At 35.6% G+C, this 24,654-nt stretch overlaps 1 protein-coding gene across 1 annotated transcript; it reads left to right on the top strand.

The window, feature by feature from the left end:
- Positions 1-2,205: 2,205 nt before the first annotated feature.
- Positions 2,206-4,359, top strand: LOC306855511 (caspase-7-like). Its single transcript, XM_079394267.1, has 6 exons — positions 2,206-2,339; positions 2,425-2,510; positions 3,184-3,318; positions 3,400-3,578; positions 3,667-3,790; positions 3,880-4,359. The coding sequence occupies exons 1-6, from the start codon at positions 2,311-2,313 to the stop codon at positions 4,122-4,124; spliced, it is 798 nt and encodes a 265-aa protein (XP_079250393.1). The 5' UTR covers positions 2,206-2,310; the 3' UTR covers positions 4,125-4,359.
- The last annotated feature ends 20,295 nt before the right edge of the window (positions 4,360-24,654 follow it).

Below are 24,654 nucleotides of genomic sequence, written 5' to 3'. Positions count from 1 at the left end.
AGTGTCCTCACAAACCACCTTCATATTGTAATACCTCTGTCATACCCATGTCATTATACAAATTTGTGTCCTCATAAACCACACAAACATGCACACATAAACATGTATATATATGTGATATATATATATATATATATATATACACACACACACACACACACACACACACACATACATTTTGCAAAAGAAAATTATAAATGCATTGTGTTATAGGCAAAATATATTGTCAAAAATGTATATAAAGTTATTTAATACGCTTTCTCAGATCACCTGTATTTTCAGCAGCTCCCTTCAGAAATGTTTAAATCAGGAACGTCCTGGACACGCGTTCTTAGCTGGAGCTTTGGGATTATGGAGAACTATCAAAAAGCGCGTCCTCGACGTGTGATTTCCTATAAAACGCGCGTTCTTGACGCGCGCTTTGGAGTCACCAAAAGTAGGGATGGGTACCGAAACTCGGTATTAAATCGGTCTCGGGGCTAAATTATGAAAGACCGGAGTATCGATAAGCTCTGACGTTATCGGTACTTCTGTCGGTATTGGAGAAATTAAGAAAACACACATACATTTATTGTTGCTCTCTCTCTCTCTCTCTCTCTCTCTCTCTCTCTCTCTCTCTCTATATATATATATATATATATATATATATATATATATATATGTCGCCAGCTGTTTTTATGTGAAATAATATTCAAACATTTGTCTATGATGCATTTTTGCTATGCGCAATTCAGAAGCCAGATCGCGCTCACGCGGAGGAGCTTCAGAACACGCAACATGAAAGTCCTGTGTAATTATGATAGAAGAGAGAACCAACTATTCAAACATCTGCTCACACTTTAGGCCTGTGGCTGTTATATTAAGCTAAGTATTTTTTTTTTTTCGATTTTGGCTTCCAAGGATTATAGCCGCATTTCTCCCTTCCCTTCAAAGCGGCGCGGATTCGTTCCTCCGAACCAAAACTTATCTGAATCAGCTCAATCAGTGATTGTTATAAAATGCCGTCTTTACTGTTGCTACATTGCAGGACATATTTGATAGTAAAACGTTGAGAGTACAATCTGAACAAGTGACGCTGTTCAGGCTGAAATGTGTGTGTGCGCGCGTGTGCCTGTGCGGCGGCGTGCTCCAGAACGGACAAGCAAAGTACACTTTGAGCTTCGGGCGCGTCGAAATAACACACAAAAATATGCCAAAAAAATACACAAACTGTGTCAAAATGGCCGGTTATGAGAGTCTTCACTTTTATGTTTTAAGTGGACGAGAACAGTTGGGAGAAAATCCGATGCGTGTCAGTATATTGTCTTAAAGTGTTAGACTGGAGCTTGAGCCATCAATGTTAATCAAAGAACAAAATGCAAAGAGAAAATCACCCACAGCTCTTAATCTGAACAACGTTATAGCTTTAATAAACATAAATCTATCAGTACATGAAAACTATGCAGTGCTCATTTACATCTGATTACTTTTGTAACTAGTACTTACCTGAACATTAATATTAGTAGACCTTCATGGAAAAATGAAGGCACTGTTTATTTCATTTCGTTTGTGTGTTTGTTTTATTGTATTTGTCAGTTTGTTTTACTTTGTTTCTTTGTTCATGTTGTTACTGTATCTTATCTTATGTATATAAAACACTAAAAATACCTGCACACTGGTGCATTTACAAATTGATGAAGTGCAGGCATTTTTAGTGTTTTATATACATAAGATAAGATACTGTAAGAATATGAACAAAGAAACAAAGTAAAACAAAAAGCAGTATCGATAAGAGTAGTAATACCGTTAAAACCTTAACGATACCCATCCCTAACCAAAAGTGTGTCACCAAAAGTGTCAGTGTGCAATCAGACGCCCGAGCAGGCGTTTTTTACCACTTTGGCTTTCCATACCTCCAAACGTCCGCCCGCGAACGTTACAAAGCGGACGTACTGCGGACCTAAACGGACGCAGAAAAAGGAGGAGGATAAAACCCGCCTTTATGTCAAGCAAAATTTGAATATGAAAAAAGTAACAACAACGTGGTGCCACCATAAATAAGACACATAGGGTGAAAACAATTTAATATAGGCCTACTGAATTACAATATAGTGTATGCACTTTTTTCATGTCATTTAATAACAGATTGAGTGCGAATAAAAACCATATAAAGTGGGCCCTGCTCCGCCTGCTCTGCCGGTAGTAACGCCTCTGTGAGGACGTAGCGGACTTTGAATTCCTTCACAGTAAAATGAAAGCAAAAGGAGAGGGATGTTTAGAATGATAGAAATGAGATTGTAAGAAACTCTGTGGTGCGAATCACGAATCAGCATGAGTTCACAAGGTTCTGGAGATCACAGGTAAGACTTCGGCTGAAATCAAGCATGTTTAAATACATTTCTAAACTTCTGTTAAGGTGATTTAACTGTCATGTTGTGTTCACAGTGCTGTCAAGATGCCCTGTGCGTTTGAACCTTATAAGAAGCATAAAAACATAGGCAAATGTCTAATCATCAGTAATGAGCACTTCCGTGAGTATTAACCAGGTTGAAGTTGTCTCTGACCTGCTTCCAGTTTTTGGAAGTTCTTTGATGCATATCTACCCCTTTGAATGGCTAAAATAACTCTAACATTGAACCTAATGCTACTGTAACTCTATTGTGAATTTTAACCTTTAAACACTTGCCTTTAACCTAGATTTTTGCTGACTCAAGCTTTTCTGTTTTGAGTTCTCACACCACATCTGCTTACAGTCTTGAGTTCTTATTCATGTGATTTTTATCATGTAAGTCTTGTTTTGTGGTATTCCTCCAAGTATCCATTCCTGAAAAATAATTCTCTATAGCATTTTCCTGATCATTCTCTGGGGTTTATTTTCTGATAATGCATGTCTGACTGTAGCATTATATCCACTTTTAAGTGGTTTCTTATGCAGTAAGTAGCGATGAGTCGAAATGGTGAAATGATAAGAATAAAAACACTCAAATCAGTCTATCAGGTTTGAATCAGTCTAATGAATCGTGCACTCATTGATTCTGTCAGTCATTTAATTAACATTTGAATCATTCATTGAACTGAAAGTACTCTTTTCAGTATTTTCAACTTCCTCAGTAGTTATATTGGACCATCAATTGTTAAGTGGAATTGGAACCAAAACCAGAATTCCTTACATATCCATGCCTTAGTTGCGTCTTTTTGTTCCAGGCTCACCACATTTGCGTAGAAAGGGCTGTTCTGTAGATGAAAGCTTCCTGTCAAACACGTTCAAGTCCCTGGGTTTTCATGTACAGGTGGAGAAGAACCTGTCAGCTAATGAAATGGTTGGTGCACTGAGGAAAGGTACAGTATGATGTCATTTCCAGTATTCTGGATGTGTTATTGTGTCCGTATGAATTTATAAACATGGTGTTTGTGCCTCAGTATCTAAGGAGAACCACACAGACAATTCCTGCTTTGTGTGTGTACTGATGAGCCATGGCGAGGAAGGAACAATCCTTGGATCAGATGAGCACTGGCTGCCTGTCAAAACCCTGACCTCTCTCATGACCTCTGACCTCTGCCCTAGTCTGCGAGACAAGCCAAAACTCTTCTTCCTACAGGTAGCTGTCATCTGCAAAACACACATAACATTTCATAACATTTTGTCTATTGTTTGACTATTTGTGGTTGTTTTGATTACATATTCAGGCCTGCAGGGGGCTGGAATATGACCCTGGTGTTGAGGCAGACAGTGTAGAAGCACCGGGGGAATATTTTGGAATATCTGACGTTCCCGAGGTGGATTTTCTCTGCTGTTATTCCACAGTGGAAGGTTTGCATTGCACTGACATTATTGCACCATTTACTGAATGTGTATGCTCTCTCCACGTGCACTTGTGTAACACATTTAATTCTCAACAGGGTACTACTCTTGGAGAAATCCAGAAAAAGGCTCTGTATTTATCCATGAACTTTGCAAGATGTTGAAGGACTGTCATCTAGAGATTATTCAGATTCTGACAAGAGTAAACCATCGTGTGGCCAATAACTTCCAGTCTTACACCACAGACCCGGATACACATAGGAAGAGACAAATGCCATGCTTTGCCTCCAGACTGACCAAGGATTTTTACCTTGAGAAGAAAAATACATTTTATTTTAAATGACTGGCGGCAAGTCAGTGATAAAGTTTGCGAGGCAGAAATGTATTGATATTTTAACACTTATATGCAATTACTTTTCATTCAGTGTTCTGTAAGATACATTGGCTAATCAATTGATGTACAGAATTGTCGGAGCAATATGGCAAAACTGTCTAAGAGCATGCAATTAATGAAATACTTCAGGTACTTCATCCATTTGATTATTTTCTCTTTTTATTTCTAATAAAACGTTCAAACCAAAAAATAAGATTATTCACAATTGGTAAGTCTTGCAGTTCATCTAACTATGAAGAGCTGTCAATGTTTGTTTCACTCTTTGTTTAGATTATTCATATCATAGTTTTAAAAATATAATTACATACAGTTAAAGATTAAAGATTTAAAATCTATACATAAAAGGCAGTTAATTTGAACATTATGAAAGCATGGTAAAAATAAATAAAGTGTTATGTTAAGTTTCTACTAGCTCTGACACATAACAGTGTCCGTATTAAAGAAACACTCATATATATATATATACAGTATATATATATATATATATATGTATTAGTTGAACAGTGTAAGACAGCTATCGACTAGGGCTCAAATAAAGTAAAACTATTTACACTTGATGAAAGGTAGTTTCCCTACCCGGTGGAGAAAGAGAAAAGGCAACACCATACCAGATACAGAATAACAAGCATAAGCATTTAAAAATGTTATGCCACTATTTTGTGTAAAAAAAAGCATTAAGGATCCATGCAACAATATAAGGAGTATACATGACAACCGCGGTCACAGTAGTTATTAGAATGAGATAACAATTGTATCATGTATATTCTATATCTTGCGATCCAACAGAGGATAAGAGGTACGGAGAATGGATCAGTTTTTATAGGGAAAGACTAGTTAAATGTTTAGCCAGGTCACCTCTGATTTTTGAACTAATCAATCATGTAAGCAACTTTACAGCACTTGTTGTGAATTTCACTGACACTGTAGTAGGGTCGCTTTGTGAAAACATCTAAATGGTTAATTATAGATATAGTTAGACAGAAACTCACCTGTTCCCCACTCATATTGGTCTGAAAGGTAAAGAGGTGTTTCAGGTCTCGGGAGACTAGCGTAAATTGACCAACAGGGCCATCTGCTGTTTTGGAAAAGAAAGTTGCTCAATTCCACTCGTGTGAGAAAATCAGCCTGTCGCATTTGTGAGAAAATCAAGCCAAGTTTCCTCATAAAAAGGCAAATGAGTCTCACAGTTGTAACACACAATACATATATTTGTCCATACCTCTGCATTTTCTCTCAAAGAGTTTTGTATTTGAAAATCACTTTGCGTTTGTTTGAAAGTCGAGTTTTTCTTTGCAAAGCAGATTGTGTTTATTTGCAAAACACTGGATTTGTTTGATAAATATTGGCACAAAAATTGCTCCATACACTTCTCACCGTCCGCTCAAGTCGCACGTCTCACCGCTGGCGCGTATTCAAGTTCTCCGGAGCTGTGTGGAAGAACAGCGGGAATTGAGACTTGAAACCGGCGTTACTGATGAAAAAAAAATCCTTAGATTAGATTAGTAATATTCTGTTTTGTGTTGTGATGTAATAGCCTATTAGTTGGGATGTGTTCAGAGCTTTAGACAAATTGAAAAGCGTCAAATAAATACAAGTAGGCAATTCGGTGGTTTGTCCCATTATCTTTCCAGTGCGTATCGGGTTTTTTTTTTTTTTTTTTTTTTTTTGCTTAGACAAAGGCACACCGATACATTTTCATATGTACCACCTGGAATGGAAAACAAATGAATTACCAAGTAATTGTTTTTATTGAGAAAAACTAACAATTCATTTATCAGTCCTATGAGGCTTTTGCAGTTCTATTTGGTTTAAATGAGAAGAGCAAAAGTGTTATGCATTTATTTTCTCTCCAACGCTACTTCCTTACAGTAGGCTACTTAAGTATTTTTTGGGAGTACTTTACTTGAGTTTTTATATCTCTGTCAACTTTCACCTTTTCTCCATTTGCTACTTAAAATGTGGGCTATACTTTTACTCCAATACATTTCCCCGAAGCATATTCGCTACTTAAGAAGACTGCAAGCAAGCAGGTTTGACGAATCAGTGGTGTTTTCAACTAAATATGAATTTCTTCCATTATTCATGCATTCTTTGCATGTGGTTTTCAAATGTTTCAAATGCACAATCCATGTTAGTCTAGAATTGTGAATAATCGTAGGTGTCATTTTGAAAGCAGAATGTATGTTAACTTTTTTTTTTTCTTCTCATTTTAAATTTTCCACAGACCCCATGGCACTCAGTGTTTGCTAAGTAATCAAGCAGAAAAGATTTTGACTGTGGTGTCTATAGTTACTGTTTTTGGTGTGAATGGGCCTTAACTTTTGCTTTTTATGCAATGGCTCATACATTTAAAAATATCCTACACAAACTATGACATTTACAGATCAACACATTTTCATAAGATGTATAAATTAATATCATACAGAGAAGACTGTCATGACGGTTTTATGAAAATTTTTATTGGAGCACACAAACAATGAACATATTATGTAATTCTTTAATTCTTCAAACACTGAGTTATTAATGAAGTGTTACAACAGCTATGGAGACCTACAGAAGGGCAGTTTGCCAGCCCTGTGAATGAAGAGAAGAGGTTGCACAAAACCAGGCAGAAAGAAACATGTAAGACTCAGTGATTCTAGCACACGGTTAGCAGGTATTAATAGCATATATTGCAATGCTGTGACTGAACTGGGGACATAAGTGATTACTAAAGTCACAGTAGTTATTAGAATGAGGTAGAACGCTCTTCTCTTTGTGTGATTTTCTTCATCTCTCTCTCTCCTTCTCTCTCCAGGTCCGGGCTTCTTCAGAGCTCTGAGAACAGCCAAACAGCAGAACAGGTTTATGGCGAGGAAGATTATGAAGTGTACCAGGTACAGGCATTTAAAAAGGCGCATAAAACACGGGTTTACAAGTTGCAGACAAAACACACAACATGCAATAATCATTATCCAGGTAACAATGGCGCATGCAACTTTATATCTGAGATGTTTGAACTTCAGAAAGGTTACAGGATGAACCACTGCCAGGTAACGCTCAACACAGATCAGACACTGAAAGAAACGGGCAGTGATGACAAATCCTGACAAAAACATCATAACGCTCCAGAGCTTTGGAAATACATTGCCAAGCACATAATTGAATGAACGCAGACATAACATAATCTCACAGATAGAGATGTTCAGATTGAAGAATTCAGATGCAATTCCTCTTCCTGTCCATTTGACAATAAGCCACAGAATATAAGAGTGTGTAGGAAGACCAAACAGGATAACGATGACGTGTAGTACAAGATCATATGGTGTATTGTTATAATATCTGGACAAATCGGTTATGTTACATGCATCAGTTGTTGAAAGTGTGGCTGTTTTATTCGAGATGTTCATCATATACTGTAAGTGTCTTTGCATTCACCTGAACGAAAAAAGAAATAAGACTTTAATCTGCAGGAAACCACGAGCCCGGTCTCACGAAAATGCGTATAAATAGTACGGCAAATAAAAACAAAAACTAGTGGCATTGATATGCCAAAAAATGGACTTTGATATGATATGAATGTGTTTGGCGTGCATATAAAACGCAGTTTTCATGTGCTGATAGCAAATTTGTTGGAGTGCAATGATACACAGTTTTTGTGTACATATGATACGCATCTACCCCACAACCCTGATCCTACGCATCACGTAGCATTTACACCCCAAAGTCCATTTTTGCTTATCAATACCATGAGTTTTCATTTTTATTTGGCGTACTATTTATACGCACTTTCATGAGATCGAGTTGAAACAATGGAAGCCAGTTTTTGCCACAGAATAAAAAATATAAAAGAGAATTGTGACTTTTATCTCAGTATCTCAGAGCTTATATCTCACATTCTGACTTTTTTTTCAGAATCGCGAGATATAAACTCAGGATTGTGAGATATAAACTTAGAAAACAGAAACAAGTCAGAATTGCAAGACAGTAACTTGCAAGTAAGAGTTTATAACTCAGAAATGTGAGATAATGTCGCAGTTGCCTTTTTAATTATGTGGCAGTAATGGGCTTCCATAGTATACAAAATAAATCTAGAATGTCAAATAATGAAATTTATCAAACAAAATTAATGTTTAAAACAGCTGTCTTGACCCAGCATTAGTTAATAAGGTTTCATTAATCAAAATATATTAAAGTATTATTTAAATAATGTTACATGTGTGTATATAATGTACATTTTATTGTATAATACTAACATGTACGACTCTAGCAGATTTAGCATTCTAAGTCTCGAGATCTGACAATAGATCTCACAATTTTATCAAATCATATTTTGTTTGTAAATGTTGTGATTCTAAAAATACAAAACAATTTAAAAATAATACTAATAATATTAATTTCTTACCGGAATATTAATTATCAAATATTTTCCACTCTATCAACAGAAATTTCCAGCTGTCTTCAGTGCATCGGCGATCAGTGCAGTTTTCACATACAGCGCTGTGTATGTTGTATGTCAGTTTTATTATTCTATGCAAATTTAGCATGGCTAGCATCATGTTTTATTTGAGCTACAGGAATGCTTTACATGGAACACCAATACAGAATTTTTGTGGACAAAGTAATGTTTAACACAAGTAATAAAATTAAACTCTGCTTAATTTTGCAACATACTATTGAATGATGTCAATAATGTTTTAGTTTATAGAGTCACTTTTATTTATGAATATGATGTGCTGACTCTATCAATAACATTTAAAAGAACAATATACAAGTACACACCAACACATTTTCATAAGATGTATTGATTAATATCATACAGAGAAGATTGACAGCTTCATGGCAGCTTTATGAAAATCAGAGCACAGGGCAATATGTTTTATTGGAGTACACAAACATTGAACATTCTTTAATTCTTCAAAAATTTAGTTATTAATGAAAAGGTTTACAACAGCTATGGAGACCTACAGAAAGGCAGTTTGCCAGCCCTGTGAATGAAGAGAAGAGGTTGGACAAAACCAGGCAGAAGGAAACACGTAAGACTCAGTGATTCTAGCGCACGGCTAGGAGGTATTGATAGAATATATTGTAATCCTGTGATTGAACTGGGGACATAAGTGATTACTAAAGTCACAGTAGTTATTAGAATGATTAGAAATGCTCTTCTTCTCTCAATGTGATTGTCTTCTTCTCTCTCTCCTCTCTCTCCAGGTCTGGGCTTCTTCAGAGCTCTGAGAACAGCCAAACAGCAGAACAGGTTTATGATGAGGAAGATTATGAAATGTACCAGGTACAGGCATTTGAAAAGCTGTATATTACATGGGTGTACAAGTCCTAGAATAAGCACATTACATACAGTAGGTCTTTATATACTTAATAAATAGATGAATAAGTGAGAATAAGTAAATTAAATAGTTACATACAGTAGTCAACATTTGACATGGATCAAAAAAGTTAATTAAAGTTGTCCTAGACAACAACGCTTTTAAGTTTTAGGACAACTTTGATGAAAGGTGTTGATCCACTTCAAATGTTGACTTGTATATTTAAACATAACATGTTACTATCTGTATATGTCTGTTCACACCTGTTCACAAACATTTTCATATTTATATAACCGAGAAGATTGACAACATGCAATCAGAAGACAGGACATTTGTTTTTACTGAACAGACCAAACAATGAACATGACATGTTGTGACATCTGTTACCCCCCAGCCACTTTTTGTGCAGTGCTTTTAAAATAGTATGGTAATAAATAAAAAGGGTAATGCAAGTACTGAGACCTACAGAAGGGCAGTTTGCCAAACCTGTGAATATAGATTAAAGGTTGCACAAAACCAGGCATCATGAAACAAGTGGAACTTAATGAATCCAGTTCTGGGATTCTCTGTATTGGCAGTATATGTTGCAATGCCACAAATAAACTCGGAACATATGTGATTAGTAAAGTCACAGTAGTTATTAGAATGAGATAAAATGCTTTTCTCTTCACATGGTTTTCCTCCTCTTTCTCTCTCCCTCTCTCTCCTGGTCCTGACTGCTTTAGAGCTCTCAGAACAGCCAAACAGCAGAACAGGTTTATGACGAGAAAGAGTAAGAACTGTAATATGTACAAGTATGAACAAATGTGAGTGAAACAGGCTTGTGTAATCAGAGAAAACACACAGTAGAAAGCAATCATCATCCAGATCAAAATGGAGCATGCAACTCTATATCTGAGAGGTTTGTACTTCAGAAAGGAGGAAACTCATGTAAATCGTACACATTATTTAATTTCTGTATTTTCTTAAATGGGTATTTACAGAGTGTTAACTTTTAGTTTTAGTTACTTTTTCTTATTTGTAAGTCACTTTGGATAAAAGTGGCTATTCCATCTGTACCTGTGATCAGCATTATAATATGACAACTGAAACACAACTAAAAACATAATTACAATAAACAACGTCTGATCATTTCAGACATTAGCAATTATTCAAAATATTAGTCATCAATCAAAAAAGTTTAATACTGACTCTGCGTTGTAAGATGAACAGTGTAGATCTGACTGCAGTTTCCACAATGCTGAATGTGTTAGTCCATGAATGCAGAGGCAAATATTATGAGTGGACGTCCACTTCAAATATACCTGCAATGCTTTGTTTGAGTGTCATATCATATTTTAGAACCGATCATGTGAAAACAGAAGAATTAACTTTAGTTAGTTCAATCATATAACATTGCATAAGCACAATTCTTCAATAAAAGACCATTTGTTTTTATTCTAGGGGACTTGAATGTATAAAGTACTAAATATTTATTTATTTATCTATTTTTAAAGTGCTGTGACTCTTTATCATTTCCTTTTAAACCCCTTCACTGTTTCATTTCAAATGGTTCAAATGAATTAAACAAATTAGGTTTTAAAGGTATGAATATTAAATATACTGTATTCATGACTTACCATTAAAATGAACTCAAAAAAGCAGGAAAATAATAATCCTTCTTTAAAATGACGAATTTGCCCAGCATGTAACACTTCCCTAATATTTCAAAAGCTATTGACAACTGTCTTGTCACATTCAAAATGGTATGATGATTACATGATTTGCATGGAACGGTTGTGGATTTAATTTAAATGCTACTAATATCAGAGACTTTGTTTTGAACATGCAAATAAATATGACCCCACTCGGTTACATACAGGCAGATTGGCTTTGAACAAGATTGTTCTGCATCTTTTTATTATTTTTATTTATTTATTTATGAAAACGCTAATATGAATGTAGGCACTAAACTCTCTGAATTGCATTGGCAGTCAATGGTATGCAAAAGGAAACAATTCTAAAGCAAATATTCAAATAATAATTAAAAAAAACCCACAAACAACAACAACAAAAAAATAAAAAACAGCAAGTGTCATACAAATTCACCCACAGCCGAGAACGATGACCACCTGCTTTCAATAACCACTAGCCTATAATTACAAACTAAGCCTAAAGTTAGTCCAACTCAGCCAGTAGCTTTGTTTGAAATCACCCCAAACCCTTAAATAGTTCACTATTTGATGGAACAACCATTTGTAGTGGTTTCCAAAACCATAGTAGACATTACATCAAGTGCACTTGATCATTCCCTTAATGCATCACAATAAGTGTACTATGTACATGACTATGGCTGCGCTCTATTTTGCTTTTAGATTTACATCCTCAAACTTCCCTAAACACAGCCATTTTGAAGTGTGTTCCAATTTGTAAAATGGATGAGGGAAGTTTATGTGGACAGACCCTCAACCCCTCGATTTTGACAGAGGGAGCGAGTCTGATTATGCACACTTCAGGCAGCTCTATCACAATGAAACACAATTGTAACATAACAGAAGGTATAGTGCTTAATTTACCCGTCAAATTCAATCAATAGCACACATATCCATCTCTCCACTGCAGAGGAAACACAGGAGCTGCATCAAGTGGCATTTAAATGTATTTATATCTAATACACATCTGTTTAGTGAAACTGAGAGGTGGCATAAATATACTGCAACAATACAAATGTATAAATAATGATGTAAGATAAATGTTTTAAATAATTTTTGTACATACAAATATGAAATGTTGGAAAAAAAATGCAATATACTTTTAAATATGAAATCAAAGCACCAGTACATGGTGAGTGAGTTAGTGAGTGAGTTATTGAGTCTTTGATTCAAACGATACGTTCAAATGGCTGCAATGAAATAAAGCAAGTGATTTGCTATGTCTGAAATCGCTCACTTGTTCACTCCTTCGCTAATCCCTATATAGTGCAGGCAGTTGTGTGCACTATATCAGAAAGGAGTGAAATAAATGGAGTGAATTTGGATGCTGACGTATAGGCTACTGAATCGCAGAAACATCTTCGTCACATACGTTCTTTTATCTTGCATGCACCTTACTTTGGAAAATCTTAACAACAAGAATCATAATGACTTTATATTGTGATTATACATAGCCTACCTCTATAGCTTTGTGGAATGGAATATCATTCATTTGTTTTGTAATGCTCGTAATCTTTAAACACTATTGAAATTCTGGCAACAAGAATAAACACATAATCATTTTATGTAGGCCTTACTTATCTTGAAACTCTCCCGAGCAGCGTTTTGCGCTCAGATAAGATGGCAGTGGTCATAGAATGCCTTCAAGACTGTTATGATTAGGCTACATTAGAACAAATGTGACCCTGGACCACAAAACCATTTTTTTTTTAAATGAAATGTACAGATAATCTTAATAAATAAGCTTTCTGTTGATGTAAATGAAATATTGAGTAAATCGTCTTTAAAGTTGTCCAAATTAAGTTCTTAGCAATGCATATTACTAATCAAAAATTAAGTTTTGATATATTTACGGTATCTTCATGGAACATGATCTTTACTTAATATCCTATAATGATTTTTGGCATAAAAGTGCAGCAATTTATAAGCTCAAAAGGGAATTGTACATAAATAATTACAATTAATTATGATTAATTACAATTATATATATCGGCTGACAGTAATAACTGTAGCAGAATTAAATTGCCATCATCTAATCTGTCCGTCCAGCGAACATTCAGTGCAAGTTCGTATCAACTCTAAGAAAGGATATTTCCTTGGACACAGGAAATAATTTCCTATTAATGCATTAGAGCAAGTAGTGAGAGTCAAAATTGTAAATTGATGTTTAATTTGCAAGGAAGAACCAGAAACTTGTGTAATTCATGCACATAACTTTTATTAACTAAACACTAATGCAAACTAGTCTAACTAACAAACAAACATACATACTTACAATCACTCATACATGGGGAAATGGCTAATGAGAGTTGATGGATGAAACCCTCAGGAAAACCAGAGAATGCAGTTATGGAAAAAGTCTTCTAACCACCTGAGTAAAACCATCAGCGCCGTTTATAACAGGGTCTATAACTTGTACTAATAACCTCTGTTTTGTTTAGTTAAATGTACAATACTTGCAATGCATTTGGTCGTGACGAGTGTCTGGAATGCAGTCTCAGATGAAAGTCTTAATGGTTTCAAGGGTTTGGACTCCCGATCACGTTCTTCCGGGTTGAAGAGTGATGAATTCCAAAGATGTTCTGAGGTAGAAATGTTCTTTCCAGGTAGAAAGTGGAAAAGAGCTAAGAAAGAGGTTCGAGGTCCGAGGATGCTTTGTTGAATGGAAAGTCAAGGCTGCAAGGCCTGGCACAAAAACTTAGAGTGTTCAAAAGAGTTTTAGCTCACATCCTCATCTTTTCAGAATCTAACAGAACCGCAGACTGCAGCTTTATCTGCTATAGAGGTCACACCTCTTGGGAGTCAGAGCCTATGGTGACTTGAACTTTTGGAGGGAAGTTTTACGACTCTTTGTCTCCATGCATGGTAATTTGCATATGAACCGGATTGGAAGTTGATATACAAACTATTAAAGATTCTTAGAACACATATGTTGCATAGGTATCGACATATAATATACACTCTCAATTAGAACATCCGAAGACGAATTGATAGAGACCAAACATGATATACATGAGGTAAAATGAACTAGTGTTCTATCATAAGCATGCATAAAACAGGATATGATACACAAAAACATATACAAGAACGGTAATAATATACACAATGACCTGAAGATATGTGTGTTCATTCAAAGAAAGGTTTTTCTATTAATTAATTAGAGAAGAGTCCATTTTAATGTCTCTGTCCTAAGGGGAAATGGAGTTGCTCTGCCCGCATTTCTTTGAGCAATAAAACAAGTGTTATCAGATGGGTTGCCATGGAACCAGAGGCCTGTAGTCATTGACAGACAGACTTGCACCCAGTATGTGTATTGGGTGGGGGGGTCTGTGACTATTTGTTAATCTAATAACTAATTGATTTGTTAAATGAGATGCAAAATTGTGTGTCTGATTGGTCCAAATGCTACAAAAGAAAAATCGATAATTTTGACCCATATAATGTATTGTTGGCTATTGCTACAAATATACCCCAGTGACTTCTGATTGGTTTTTGTGGTCCAGGGTCACAAATACGCCGCCTACTGGGGATTGTCTTTTCCTTACATTGTTTTAAGTGAACAACTTTGCCACCTCATTAAATTAGTAAAACACACTAGAATGCAGTTGTCACTCTATTAAAAGTATTAAGCACTCAAATTGGCTACAGGACAGACAACCACATAGGCTATTCTATTGTATTCAACTCAGTTCAATTAAATTTAAAAGCATGGAGTTTGTCATAATACAATAACATATAATCTGGAATTAAAGAGCATATTATTCATACGGAAATAATAATAGCTTTTTAATATTCAGAAATAAAAGCTAACAAAAATAAATATGCAAACACAAAAAATTTAAAATTCAATAACTCACAGTCAATAACATCATGTTTTATGATGAACAGAGGCAGGAGCATTTTCCAGAACGATGCAGATATAGAACAGGCTGCACAAAACCACCCAGAATAAAAAAAGCAAAACTTATAGGCAAGAGAACTAAAATATCTTGTTGTATTAAGATACAGAGCATTGAAGAGATAATGAAAGGGGCATATATGATTACCATTGTCACAGTAGTTATCAAAATGAGATAAAATGCTTTTCTCTTCATGTCATTTTCTTCCTCTTTCTTTCTTTCTCCTGGTCCAGACCGCCGCAGACCCCTGAGAACAGCTAAACAGCAGAACAACTGGATGGAGAGGAAGAGTAGAAACTGCAGAAGGACGAACCACGTAAATGCAAAAATGTTGTTAGACAGAAAGATGAACATAGAGAACAAACAGGAGCCAACACCTAACAGCCAGACAACTACAGAAGAGACCATTTTATATCTAATTGGCTTGTACTTCAGAAAGGTTACAGGATGAATCACTGCAAGGTAACGTTCAACACAGATTAGACACTGAAACAGAGGACGAACGGTGATGGCTAGTCCGAGTGAAAGTCTCTGTATTGTTACAAAAACGGGAAACCTTTCTGACAGCAGAAAGGCTAAAGAAGACACAGAAAAAAATATCTCGCAAACATTGAGATTGAAGTTGAAGAATTCTGATGCAATTCCATTTGTTCCTCTGATAATAAGCCACATAACATAGGAGTATGTAGGAACACCAGACAGTAGATTAAAGCACAGCACAAGAGTTCGAAGGCCATCTGTCGATGAAGACGTGTGTGTTGTGATGTTGCCGTAAAATTGAACCTCAGGTGAGGTGAAGTTCCCACTGGAGTCATTCATCTGTTCAGAGCCACTGATGACCAAAAGAAATGATCAACATATCAATCCAATCATAGCCAGTCAACAAAAGAAACAAACTATACTCTCAGTGTTCACACATATCTCACATTATGTGAAAAGTGTTATATTCATTACTGCAAATACTTAAAAAAATTGTGAAGGATTTACTTTGAAAAAAAATTCTACCTAAAATTGCTAGTAAATTGAACAAATAACTTCATAAAAATCATCAAGGAACACATTGAATCAAATGTTAAATTTTAAAGTAGAGAGACTTATAATATATTCTTGTAAAACACACTTAAGTAATCTTTGTTTTATTTAGACATTAGTAAATTAAGTATAAGGTTTACCAACATTTACAATAATTAAAATGTGAATGTGAAATATTCTGTAATGTTCTAGAACCTCTATTCTATAAAACAAATAATTCTAAACCACACTTTAATAACAGCTTATCTAAAGTTGCTCATAATTCTCATAATCTGACTGATAACTACATAGACATTATAATATATTATTAAGATGAGAAAAAAAAGCAATTAAATAATAATAGATTGTTTGTCACCTGAAGAATGAATGAATGAATGTCACTTCTCTGGATCACCATATATCTCTAAACTGGCTTGGATATTTATACATGCTGTCACAAGGATATAATGCTACATATTACATAAAAAAACAAATAGATAAAACATTTGAATAGAATAGATAGAGTTTACATAAATGTGGAAAATTCACATTTGAAAGTTTCTGATACATATTTACATTCATGCAAATCATTTTGTGGGATATGATGCTCACTTGATGAAATGAAATCACGAAAGCTTCTTTTCTGTCATGAAAAAAAAATCTATAAGTGGAGATGAATGTCAACCAAAACAAAGGATGCCAAACAATAAAAGATATAATTTACCTTATATATATATATATATATATATATATATAGGTTTTAGGACAACTTTGATGAAATGTTTTGATCCACTTCAACTATACTGTATAATATTGTATGTGAACAAGACGAAGAACAAGTTGCACAAAACCATCCAGAATAAAACATCAAAGACTAAACAAAAAAGATCTGTTTCTGCTCTTGCTGTTTCAGAATAGTTTAGAATCCTATGAAAATGAAGACATGACAACCAAGGTTACAGTAGTTATAAAAATTAGATAAAATGTTCTTCTCTTTATGTAGTTTTGCTCCTCTCTCTCTAATTGGAACCAATTTGCAAGGTAGGGCTTTTCATATCTGGTCAAAGGTTTCTATTTACAACGGTTTTTGTTGCATTGAGCATCTTAGCTAATCACAGACATATCTGTTGATTTTTATAAACACAGTGGCCAAATCAGAGGTGTTTCAGTTAGTGTGAATCCACGCACTGCTCCAAATTCTGGAATTCTGTTAAGTACTGAGTCTGTGAATCCTCATATTATAACAAACAGTATAGACCTGATGTTAATGAGAGATTAGTTGTACGGTGTAGAGCTTCAATAATTATTACGGAACTTGAGCGCAATGAACTACGATGAGCGACAGCCTTTTAGTAATTAAGTAAGGAGTGTGTTCTTTGCGCACTTTCTTGGCTATAACCCATTTAGAATTTGAATACATTTACTCAGGGATTCACTTACCAGGTCGTGGACGGCACCTTTTACTTCCAGAAATTGCCCTGCTAGATCCTCCTCCCTCACCACCCTCGATGGTGGTGCAGCTAGGGGGTATACAGAGGTCACAGGCGGCCCCCCTGCGTCCGTCCCCACTATCGCACCGCATCCGCAGCAGCCTCCAGAAGCGGTGCTGTTGAGATGGGCGTAGGCCGCCCTGCCCATCCTGGCCCCCGTCAAACCTGGCGGTGAGCGGAAGAGTAGGCAATATTGGCAATAATGGCAATATCATTACCCAATATAAAATTTTATCATGACGACAAAATTTCCAGTGCCTTTCTCGTCGGCATATTGACGCCAAGGGTTTCTTATTTAAAGAAGAAACGTTTGGCTCTCAGCAAAGGCAGTCTCATTTTCTTCCCTCCCTCCCTACCCTTATCTCCCCTGCTTGCTCTCTCGTCTTGTCCTTGTCTAACACTGAAGAGACTCTCTCTGCACTATTCGACAAAACCGAAATTATGGAACTGATCAACTGGTCTCTTAACGCAATTGACACCATCTTCTCGACTAGAAGTTTGGGATCGGGAGAGCCCGGGTGTCCTGCTGGAACTTCCGCAGCTGGCTACACGATGGACGCATGGGAGAGGTGGCGGGTCGTGTGTCTGGCGGCTCTTTCCGTGGAGGACATTGAAGACATATACCTATTCGGAACCATGATAACTGGGTTTCTGCTGATTGGATTAGGCGTTGCCCTGAATTATCGGAGAATTAAGGAGACGGAACAGCTGTCCAAAACCTCACAAGGCTGCCCGTCATGATCGAAGCAGTCGGCAGAGCGGTCGCCTCTGAGACAGAGACTATTAACCGCAATATGGATTCGATCACGGATAAGCTCTCGGCTTTGGAAAGGAAAATTGATGGACAAGGAGATCAGAATGGACAATGAGAATAGCTGTGAAATTAGGCAGCTGTTTGCCCAAAGACCAAACAATCTTATCTCTTTTCGGCTTCCCAAAACAACAGAACAGCTTGGCAAGGTTGTTCTGGAATCTAACTCCCCGGACGAATGATGCAGGGAGACGCTCTTTCTTCCCTCCCCCCCTCAACAGACACCTTGTGATTGTCGAGCGTTTGGGCTCCGGCCAAGGTCGTTTCCATGGCAATTGCTGTGTTGCACCACAACCTGCGGACTGAGACAACTTGTTTGGAGTGCCAGCATGGCGGATCTCTAGGCACACGAACTTACACATACACACACACACACTCATACGCTCATAGATACAGATATTCATTCACCTCCCTTTACCCACATCCAACGCCTTATTCATTCTTCCCGTCAGTCTGATAACGGGTCTGGGTTAGCGCTGTAATGGCTGCGTCGTCTGAACTGGATTATTCTCTGCAAGTTCCTGTATTGACTGTGCTCTATGCTGAGGTTTTTTGTCTGTTCTCACACTGTACTCCCGTTCAGGAGCATAGTGTGAGGATAATTTTTTTTCTCCTTCCTTTCCTCATGCTGTGCTGTATTTTTCTTCTCTATTGCATTTCGTTGCCTTGTATCTACATGTGCAATGACAATAAATTGAATCCAATCCAATTATGGCAAGTCATCCAGGTCCTGAAGCTGCAAAGCAGCCCCAAACTATCAATACCACCACCATGTTTACCTGTTGGTATGATGTTCTTTTTATGGAATGCTGTGTTGGTTTTACACCAGATGTAATCGGACACACACCTTCCAAAAAGTTAAACTTTTGTCTCATCAGTCCACAGAATATTTGCCCAAAAGTCTTGGGGATAATCAAGATATTTTTTTTTTTACGCGAGTTATGTAATAATATTACTTTTTTCAAGTAACTAGTAAAATAACGCATTACTTTTTAATGTACAAGAAAATATCTGAGTTACTTTTTCAAAAAAGTACTTTTTTCCCATTTATTGACTGACAGTGCACTGTGTGAACATGCTGTTACTGTAGTACTAGACTAAATGTGAAAATGCATTAATTCATCCCACTTGCGAAAAACAGATTTAGTTTTCATCAAAATTAATTAAAACAGTGAAAGGCAAACTCAGAATATGACGCAAACTGCAATAATTAAATATGTTAAACAACACAAATGTATCTAATCCCATTTTATTAACCAATGTCTTTGCTGCTGACCTTTGATGATCCAGTTCAACCATACTAATAAGCCAAAATGACTTTAGATAAACTAACAATTGTTCTTCATTGTTTTTTTTATTGCTGAAGAGTGTTGAACCCTCTTCTCCTGCATTCTACTGCACAAACGTGAATTTACTCTTCCTTCAGCCTGAGGTTTATTCATTACACTTTTTGGTGTGAAAGGGCTTTTATATTTGCTATGATTAGAACTTATTGTATTAAAAACAATCAAGCCCTGCTCATATTTAAAAAGTAACGCAAAAGTAACGTAATGCATTACTTTTCATAAAAAGTAGCTAAGTAACGTAATTAGTTATTTTTTAGGGAGTAACGCAATATTGTAATGCATTACTTTTAAAAGTAACTTTCCCCAACACTGGTGATCAGGCCTGGGTTTGGCTAGAGAAATTTAACTCAGCTGTCTAAAATAATGTGTTTAATCACAGTTCCTTCATGATTTAACAGGAGGGGGCAATTAATTTTTCATGAAGGGCCAGGTAGGTTTTTTCCATTAATAAATGAAATCCTCATTTAAAAACTGTATTTTGTATTTACTTGCATTATCTTTGAGTAATATTAAAACATGTTTGATGATCTGAATATTTTAAGTGTGACAAATATGCAAAAAACAAAACAAAAAACAGGAAGGGGGCTAAAACCATTTCATGGCACTGTATATGTAGGACCAGAGGGACTGGACATTCTCTTTTCAGGTGACAAATCTTTTATTCATTCTTTTTTTCAGTTTTCTTTCTTAATGTGTGACGTATGACCAGATATTGTTTTGTAAGAATTATGAGCATAGGGTTAAAACCAATCAACATTCCCGGCAGTTGTACATAGATAAATGAAAAAATGTAATAGAAAACAGTGCAGTTTGCTTGTATATGTTTTCATACAAGACAAAGTGAATGTTTTAATGCTTTATATGCTTTAACTTACACTCTATGAAGAACAGAGGAAGGATAGTTTCCCAGCCTGGTGCAGATAAAGAACAGGTTGCACCAAACCAGCCAACATAAAACAACAATGACTAAGAAACCAGAAAAGTAAAACCTTATTCTGTTCTTTGTGTTCTAGAACAGTGAGGAATCCTGTGAAAATGAAAGGTTACAGCAGTTATTGGAATGAGATGAAACACTCTTCTCTTCATGTGTCCCTCTCTCTCCTGGTCCTGACTGCTTCAGAGCTCTGAGAACAGCCACAAGACAAAACAGCTGGATGGAGAGGAATGGTAGGAAGTGAATGAAAATGAACCATGTATATGTCTTCATGTTAAATAACAATAACGTGACCATGGAGATAAAACATGATCCAAGAGAGATTATCCAGACCACAGTGGAGCACTCTATCATCTGAGAGGTTTGAACTTCAGAAAGGTTACAGGATGAACCACTTCCAGGTAACACTCAAAACACATCAGACACTGAAACAGAGGACGACCAGTGATGGCAAGTCCTTGTAAAAAACGTTGTAGTAAGTCTAGACTTTAGAATCTTCATGAAATATATATATAAAAAAATCAGAGAGTACATCATTTCAAAACATAGGAGTGTGTAGGAACTCCAAACAGTAGATTTTTTAGGGAGTAACACAATATTGTAATGGAAAAGGACCACTGCTTTTCAGCATTTTAAGGGAAAAGTGTCAAATGGGAAAACAACTGAATTGGAATGAAGAAAAGACCATTTACATCTAAGCCTTTATAAGTAGAAAAAAAAGTAAGTTCTGGAAAACTTCATAGGAAAGTGAGCAATATATAATATGAGGATGCGCAATGCTAGAGCCGTTATGTAAACAGGTTGCATACAGCGTTCGTCTAATATGCAAATAAGGATATGAACCCAGGTTTTTAGAAAAGTACAGTATGAAACGATTAACCATGGTTTTGCCACACTAACCATTGATTAATCATGGTATTTGTAGTAAAACTGTAGTTATACAAATGGTAATCCATCCGCCAACAAAAAACAAAAGCATGGTTACTTTACTATAATAAAACCAAGGTTCATTTTCCTAAGGGTTTTACCGGGGTTAACAATTTCAAGTGTGAAAAGCTCTAGTCTGAAGGGTTCAGGGCATAACTGTCTTATATGTTGCCGTTTATCAATGGCTACTCTATTTTAAATCGGAATATTATGGTGAGAATGCACTGTTCAAATTGAGTGTCTAACAAATCGTCCAGTTTTATTAATAAATATATGCCAACATTAAAATGTAAATGATAGTGTCAGAAACACATTGTTTTATTGACAAAATATACCATACATAATAAACATCAGTAACTACAATTTTGACATAAAACCTACAAATGTAATAGACTTATATAACATGCATAAAATTAATTCTATATTTTATGTACACAGGTCAGTTTGGTGACTCTCAATAAAGCATAACTGTGCTGACTTTAACATCATAAGCTCTAATTTAATGAATTTATATGTAATATTTTTTTTAAAAGTTAACTTAGTAATTCAAGTAATATATTGCTAATGCAGGCTTTATTGAGAACAGAGGCAGGAGAATTTCCCATATCTGTGTAGATAAAGAACGGGCTGTAAAAAACCAGCCAGAGCGAAAAAAACGAAACCAGCATTCCATAGTACTTGAATAAATATTTGTGCCACAAGGGTAAACAATGCAGCGATAACAAACGGTAGATATATGACAAACATGTTCACAGTAATTATTAAAATGAGATAAAATGCTCTTCTTTTAACATGATTTTCCTCCTCTTTCTCTCTCCCTTTTTCTCCTGGTCCTGACTTCTTCAGAGCTATGAGAACAGTCAAACAGAAATACAACTGAATGGAGATGTAGAATAGAAGCTGGGTTAGGAAGAACCATGTGTAAACATACAAGTTAGATAACATGGTGACCATGCAGACTGAACAGGAGCCAAGAGTCATTATGGAGACTGCAATGGAGCAGAACACTTTATATCTGATCGGCTTGAACCTCAGAAAAATTACAGGATGTACGACTGCCAGGTAACGCTCAACACTGATAAGACACTGAAACAGAGGCCGACCAGTGATGCCTAGTCCTATAAAAAATATTGCTAATGACGAAATACCTGGAAACCAATTTGACATTATAAAGAACAAACAATTCAGACAGGTACCGATCTCACAAATAGAGAGACTGAGGTTGAAGAACTCTGATGCAACGCCACTTCCTGCTCCTGTGAATATGAGCCAGATCACGTAGGTGTGCATTGGAAGACCAATCAGGAAATTAAAGCTGTACACAGCAATATCCATAATGTTAACTTGTTGTGTTGCTGTGAAGTTCATAGATGCTGCAGATGTGAAGTTCACTGTCAAGTTATTCATCTCCTCTTGTTTATCTTCTCAGCTTAGAAGCTGGTAAATCATAAATATTGCAACTGTGATCTATGGAAAGAGAAAAGTATAAATGTACACAGATTTATTTATTTATTCATATTTTTGTGTGTAGAAACTATTTTCAGTCAGAAATTGCTAGGAAATTAACTAAATAGTAAGTAACATATTTAATTAATCTTGATATTTGTAGAAAAACAGAAATAGTGTTTTCTTTCTAAAATGTACTCTGATAATCTTTGTTTTGTTTACAATTTAGGAATATATATATAATCAGCATTGCAAACAACATCAAACATTTTACCTCCCATTAGTAATTTACTTAATAATATGATTATATTAATGTAAACAATAGCCTTTGTTTGCATAGTAAAACAAATCATTTTCTGTCACATTTGCTTTGGATTGTCATCTGTTCAAGACAAATTGAGCTACGCCTTTGTCACATCTTATTTTACATACTCATTCATCTTTATAATCTTTAAGCGTAGTAACCCCAATAACATTAAAAAATATTGTTCAGTGGAAAAAAGTGTCACCTGAATGAATGATCGCTCTGGATCTGTGTCAGTCCCTGTGTTGTATTGTAGACTGATTTTACAGCTGTCACAGAGATTTATATGTATGACTTCAAAAACTACACACCACATAAAAACCTAAAATGCAAATGCGAGATTAAATATGAGATGGCCCCTCTTAGTAACAATCATAACATTTGTCTACAAAAAAATGCAAATTGTTCACATATTGTTTTATATCCTTGTATACAAATAATTGTATGTAATTTAAGGCATGTTCTAATCCATGTTTTTCATAAAAATACACCCATTTCAGAAGACACCATGTTTTTGTCTATTAAAATATGCACCTAAAAAACATAATATACAAATATGAGACAGCCATCTCGTAGTACCAATCTAAGCATTTATATATAAATCGATGCGTGTTGTCCTCATCAAATTTTATATCTTGTATACAAATTACACATGTAATCAATCAGGCATTTTTAATCCCTATTTTCCATTCAAATGTATTTGTGGCAAAACCAAAATGCACCATATTTTCATATACATTTATACTTTTAAATGCTGGAGAATGATAGTATTTTCTAAACATTGTCTAAAATAAAAGTTGCTGCCTGCTGACAAGTTCATTGTAACTAACTGTTCTAATTATTTTGTTTTCTTTTTGTTGTGGAAAGGAATCGGACAACCATTGCATTCCACTTTTCTATGTTTACGGCATTCCAGACTGGTACGGAGTGGACCCTTGTTTGCTTTGGGTGAGTTAGTATTTTTGTTTGCTTGTTATGGGTGATAAATGACCAGGAAACATCTAGGTTCAGACTGTACGTGAAACTTACTTATCAGTATAGACTTATAATGTCTTGCTATGCTGACAATTTGACAAAAAACTTTTGAGGAAAAAACATTCTAACATTTGTATAGCTAATCTGAGTATACACTCAAAAACATTGAGCATTTATGTTGAATTTGATATAACATTTCTATCCACTTGGAATACACAGTTTTAGCATAAACAATCTAATAAACTTAATCTGATGCTTATTTGTGAGTCATACAATAAATGAAACAGGCAAGATTTCCATAATAGCACTAATGAACTGAATATTTATATATTCATCATCAAT

This window comes from Barbus barbus, assembly GCF_936440315.1.
Source record: "Barbus barbus genome assembly, chromosome: 36".
NCBI classification, from domain to species: domain Eukaryota; kingdom Metazoa; phylum Chordata; class Actinopteri; order Cypriniformes; family Cyprinidae; genus Barbus; species Barbus barbus.
Note: the sequence above shows the minus strand (reverse complement) of the source record. Positions and strands in the feature narration are given on the sequence as shown.

What these genes read in the sequence shown, in the direction of transcription:
- LOC306855511 (XM_079394267.1), top strand. Translation starts at nt 2,311, where the DNA reads ATGAGTTCACAAGGTTCTGGAGATCACAG. An exon ending in CAAGGTTCTGGAGATCACAG is followed by an intron (nt 2,340 to 2,424) that starts GTAAGACTTCGG and finishes TTGTGTTCACAG; the next exon opens with TGCTGTCAAGATGCCCTGTG. An exon ending in CATCAGTAATGAGCACTTCC is followed by an intron (nt 2,511 to 3,183) that starts GTGAGTATTAAC and finishes TTTTTGTTCCAG; the next exon opens with GCTCACCACATTTGCGTAGA.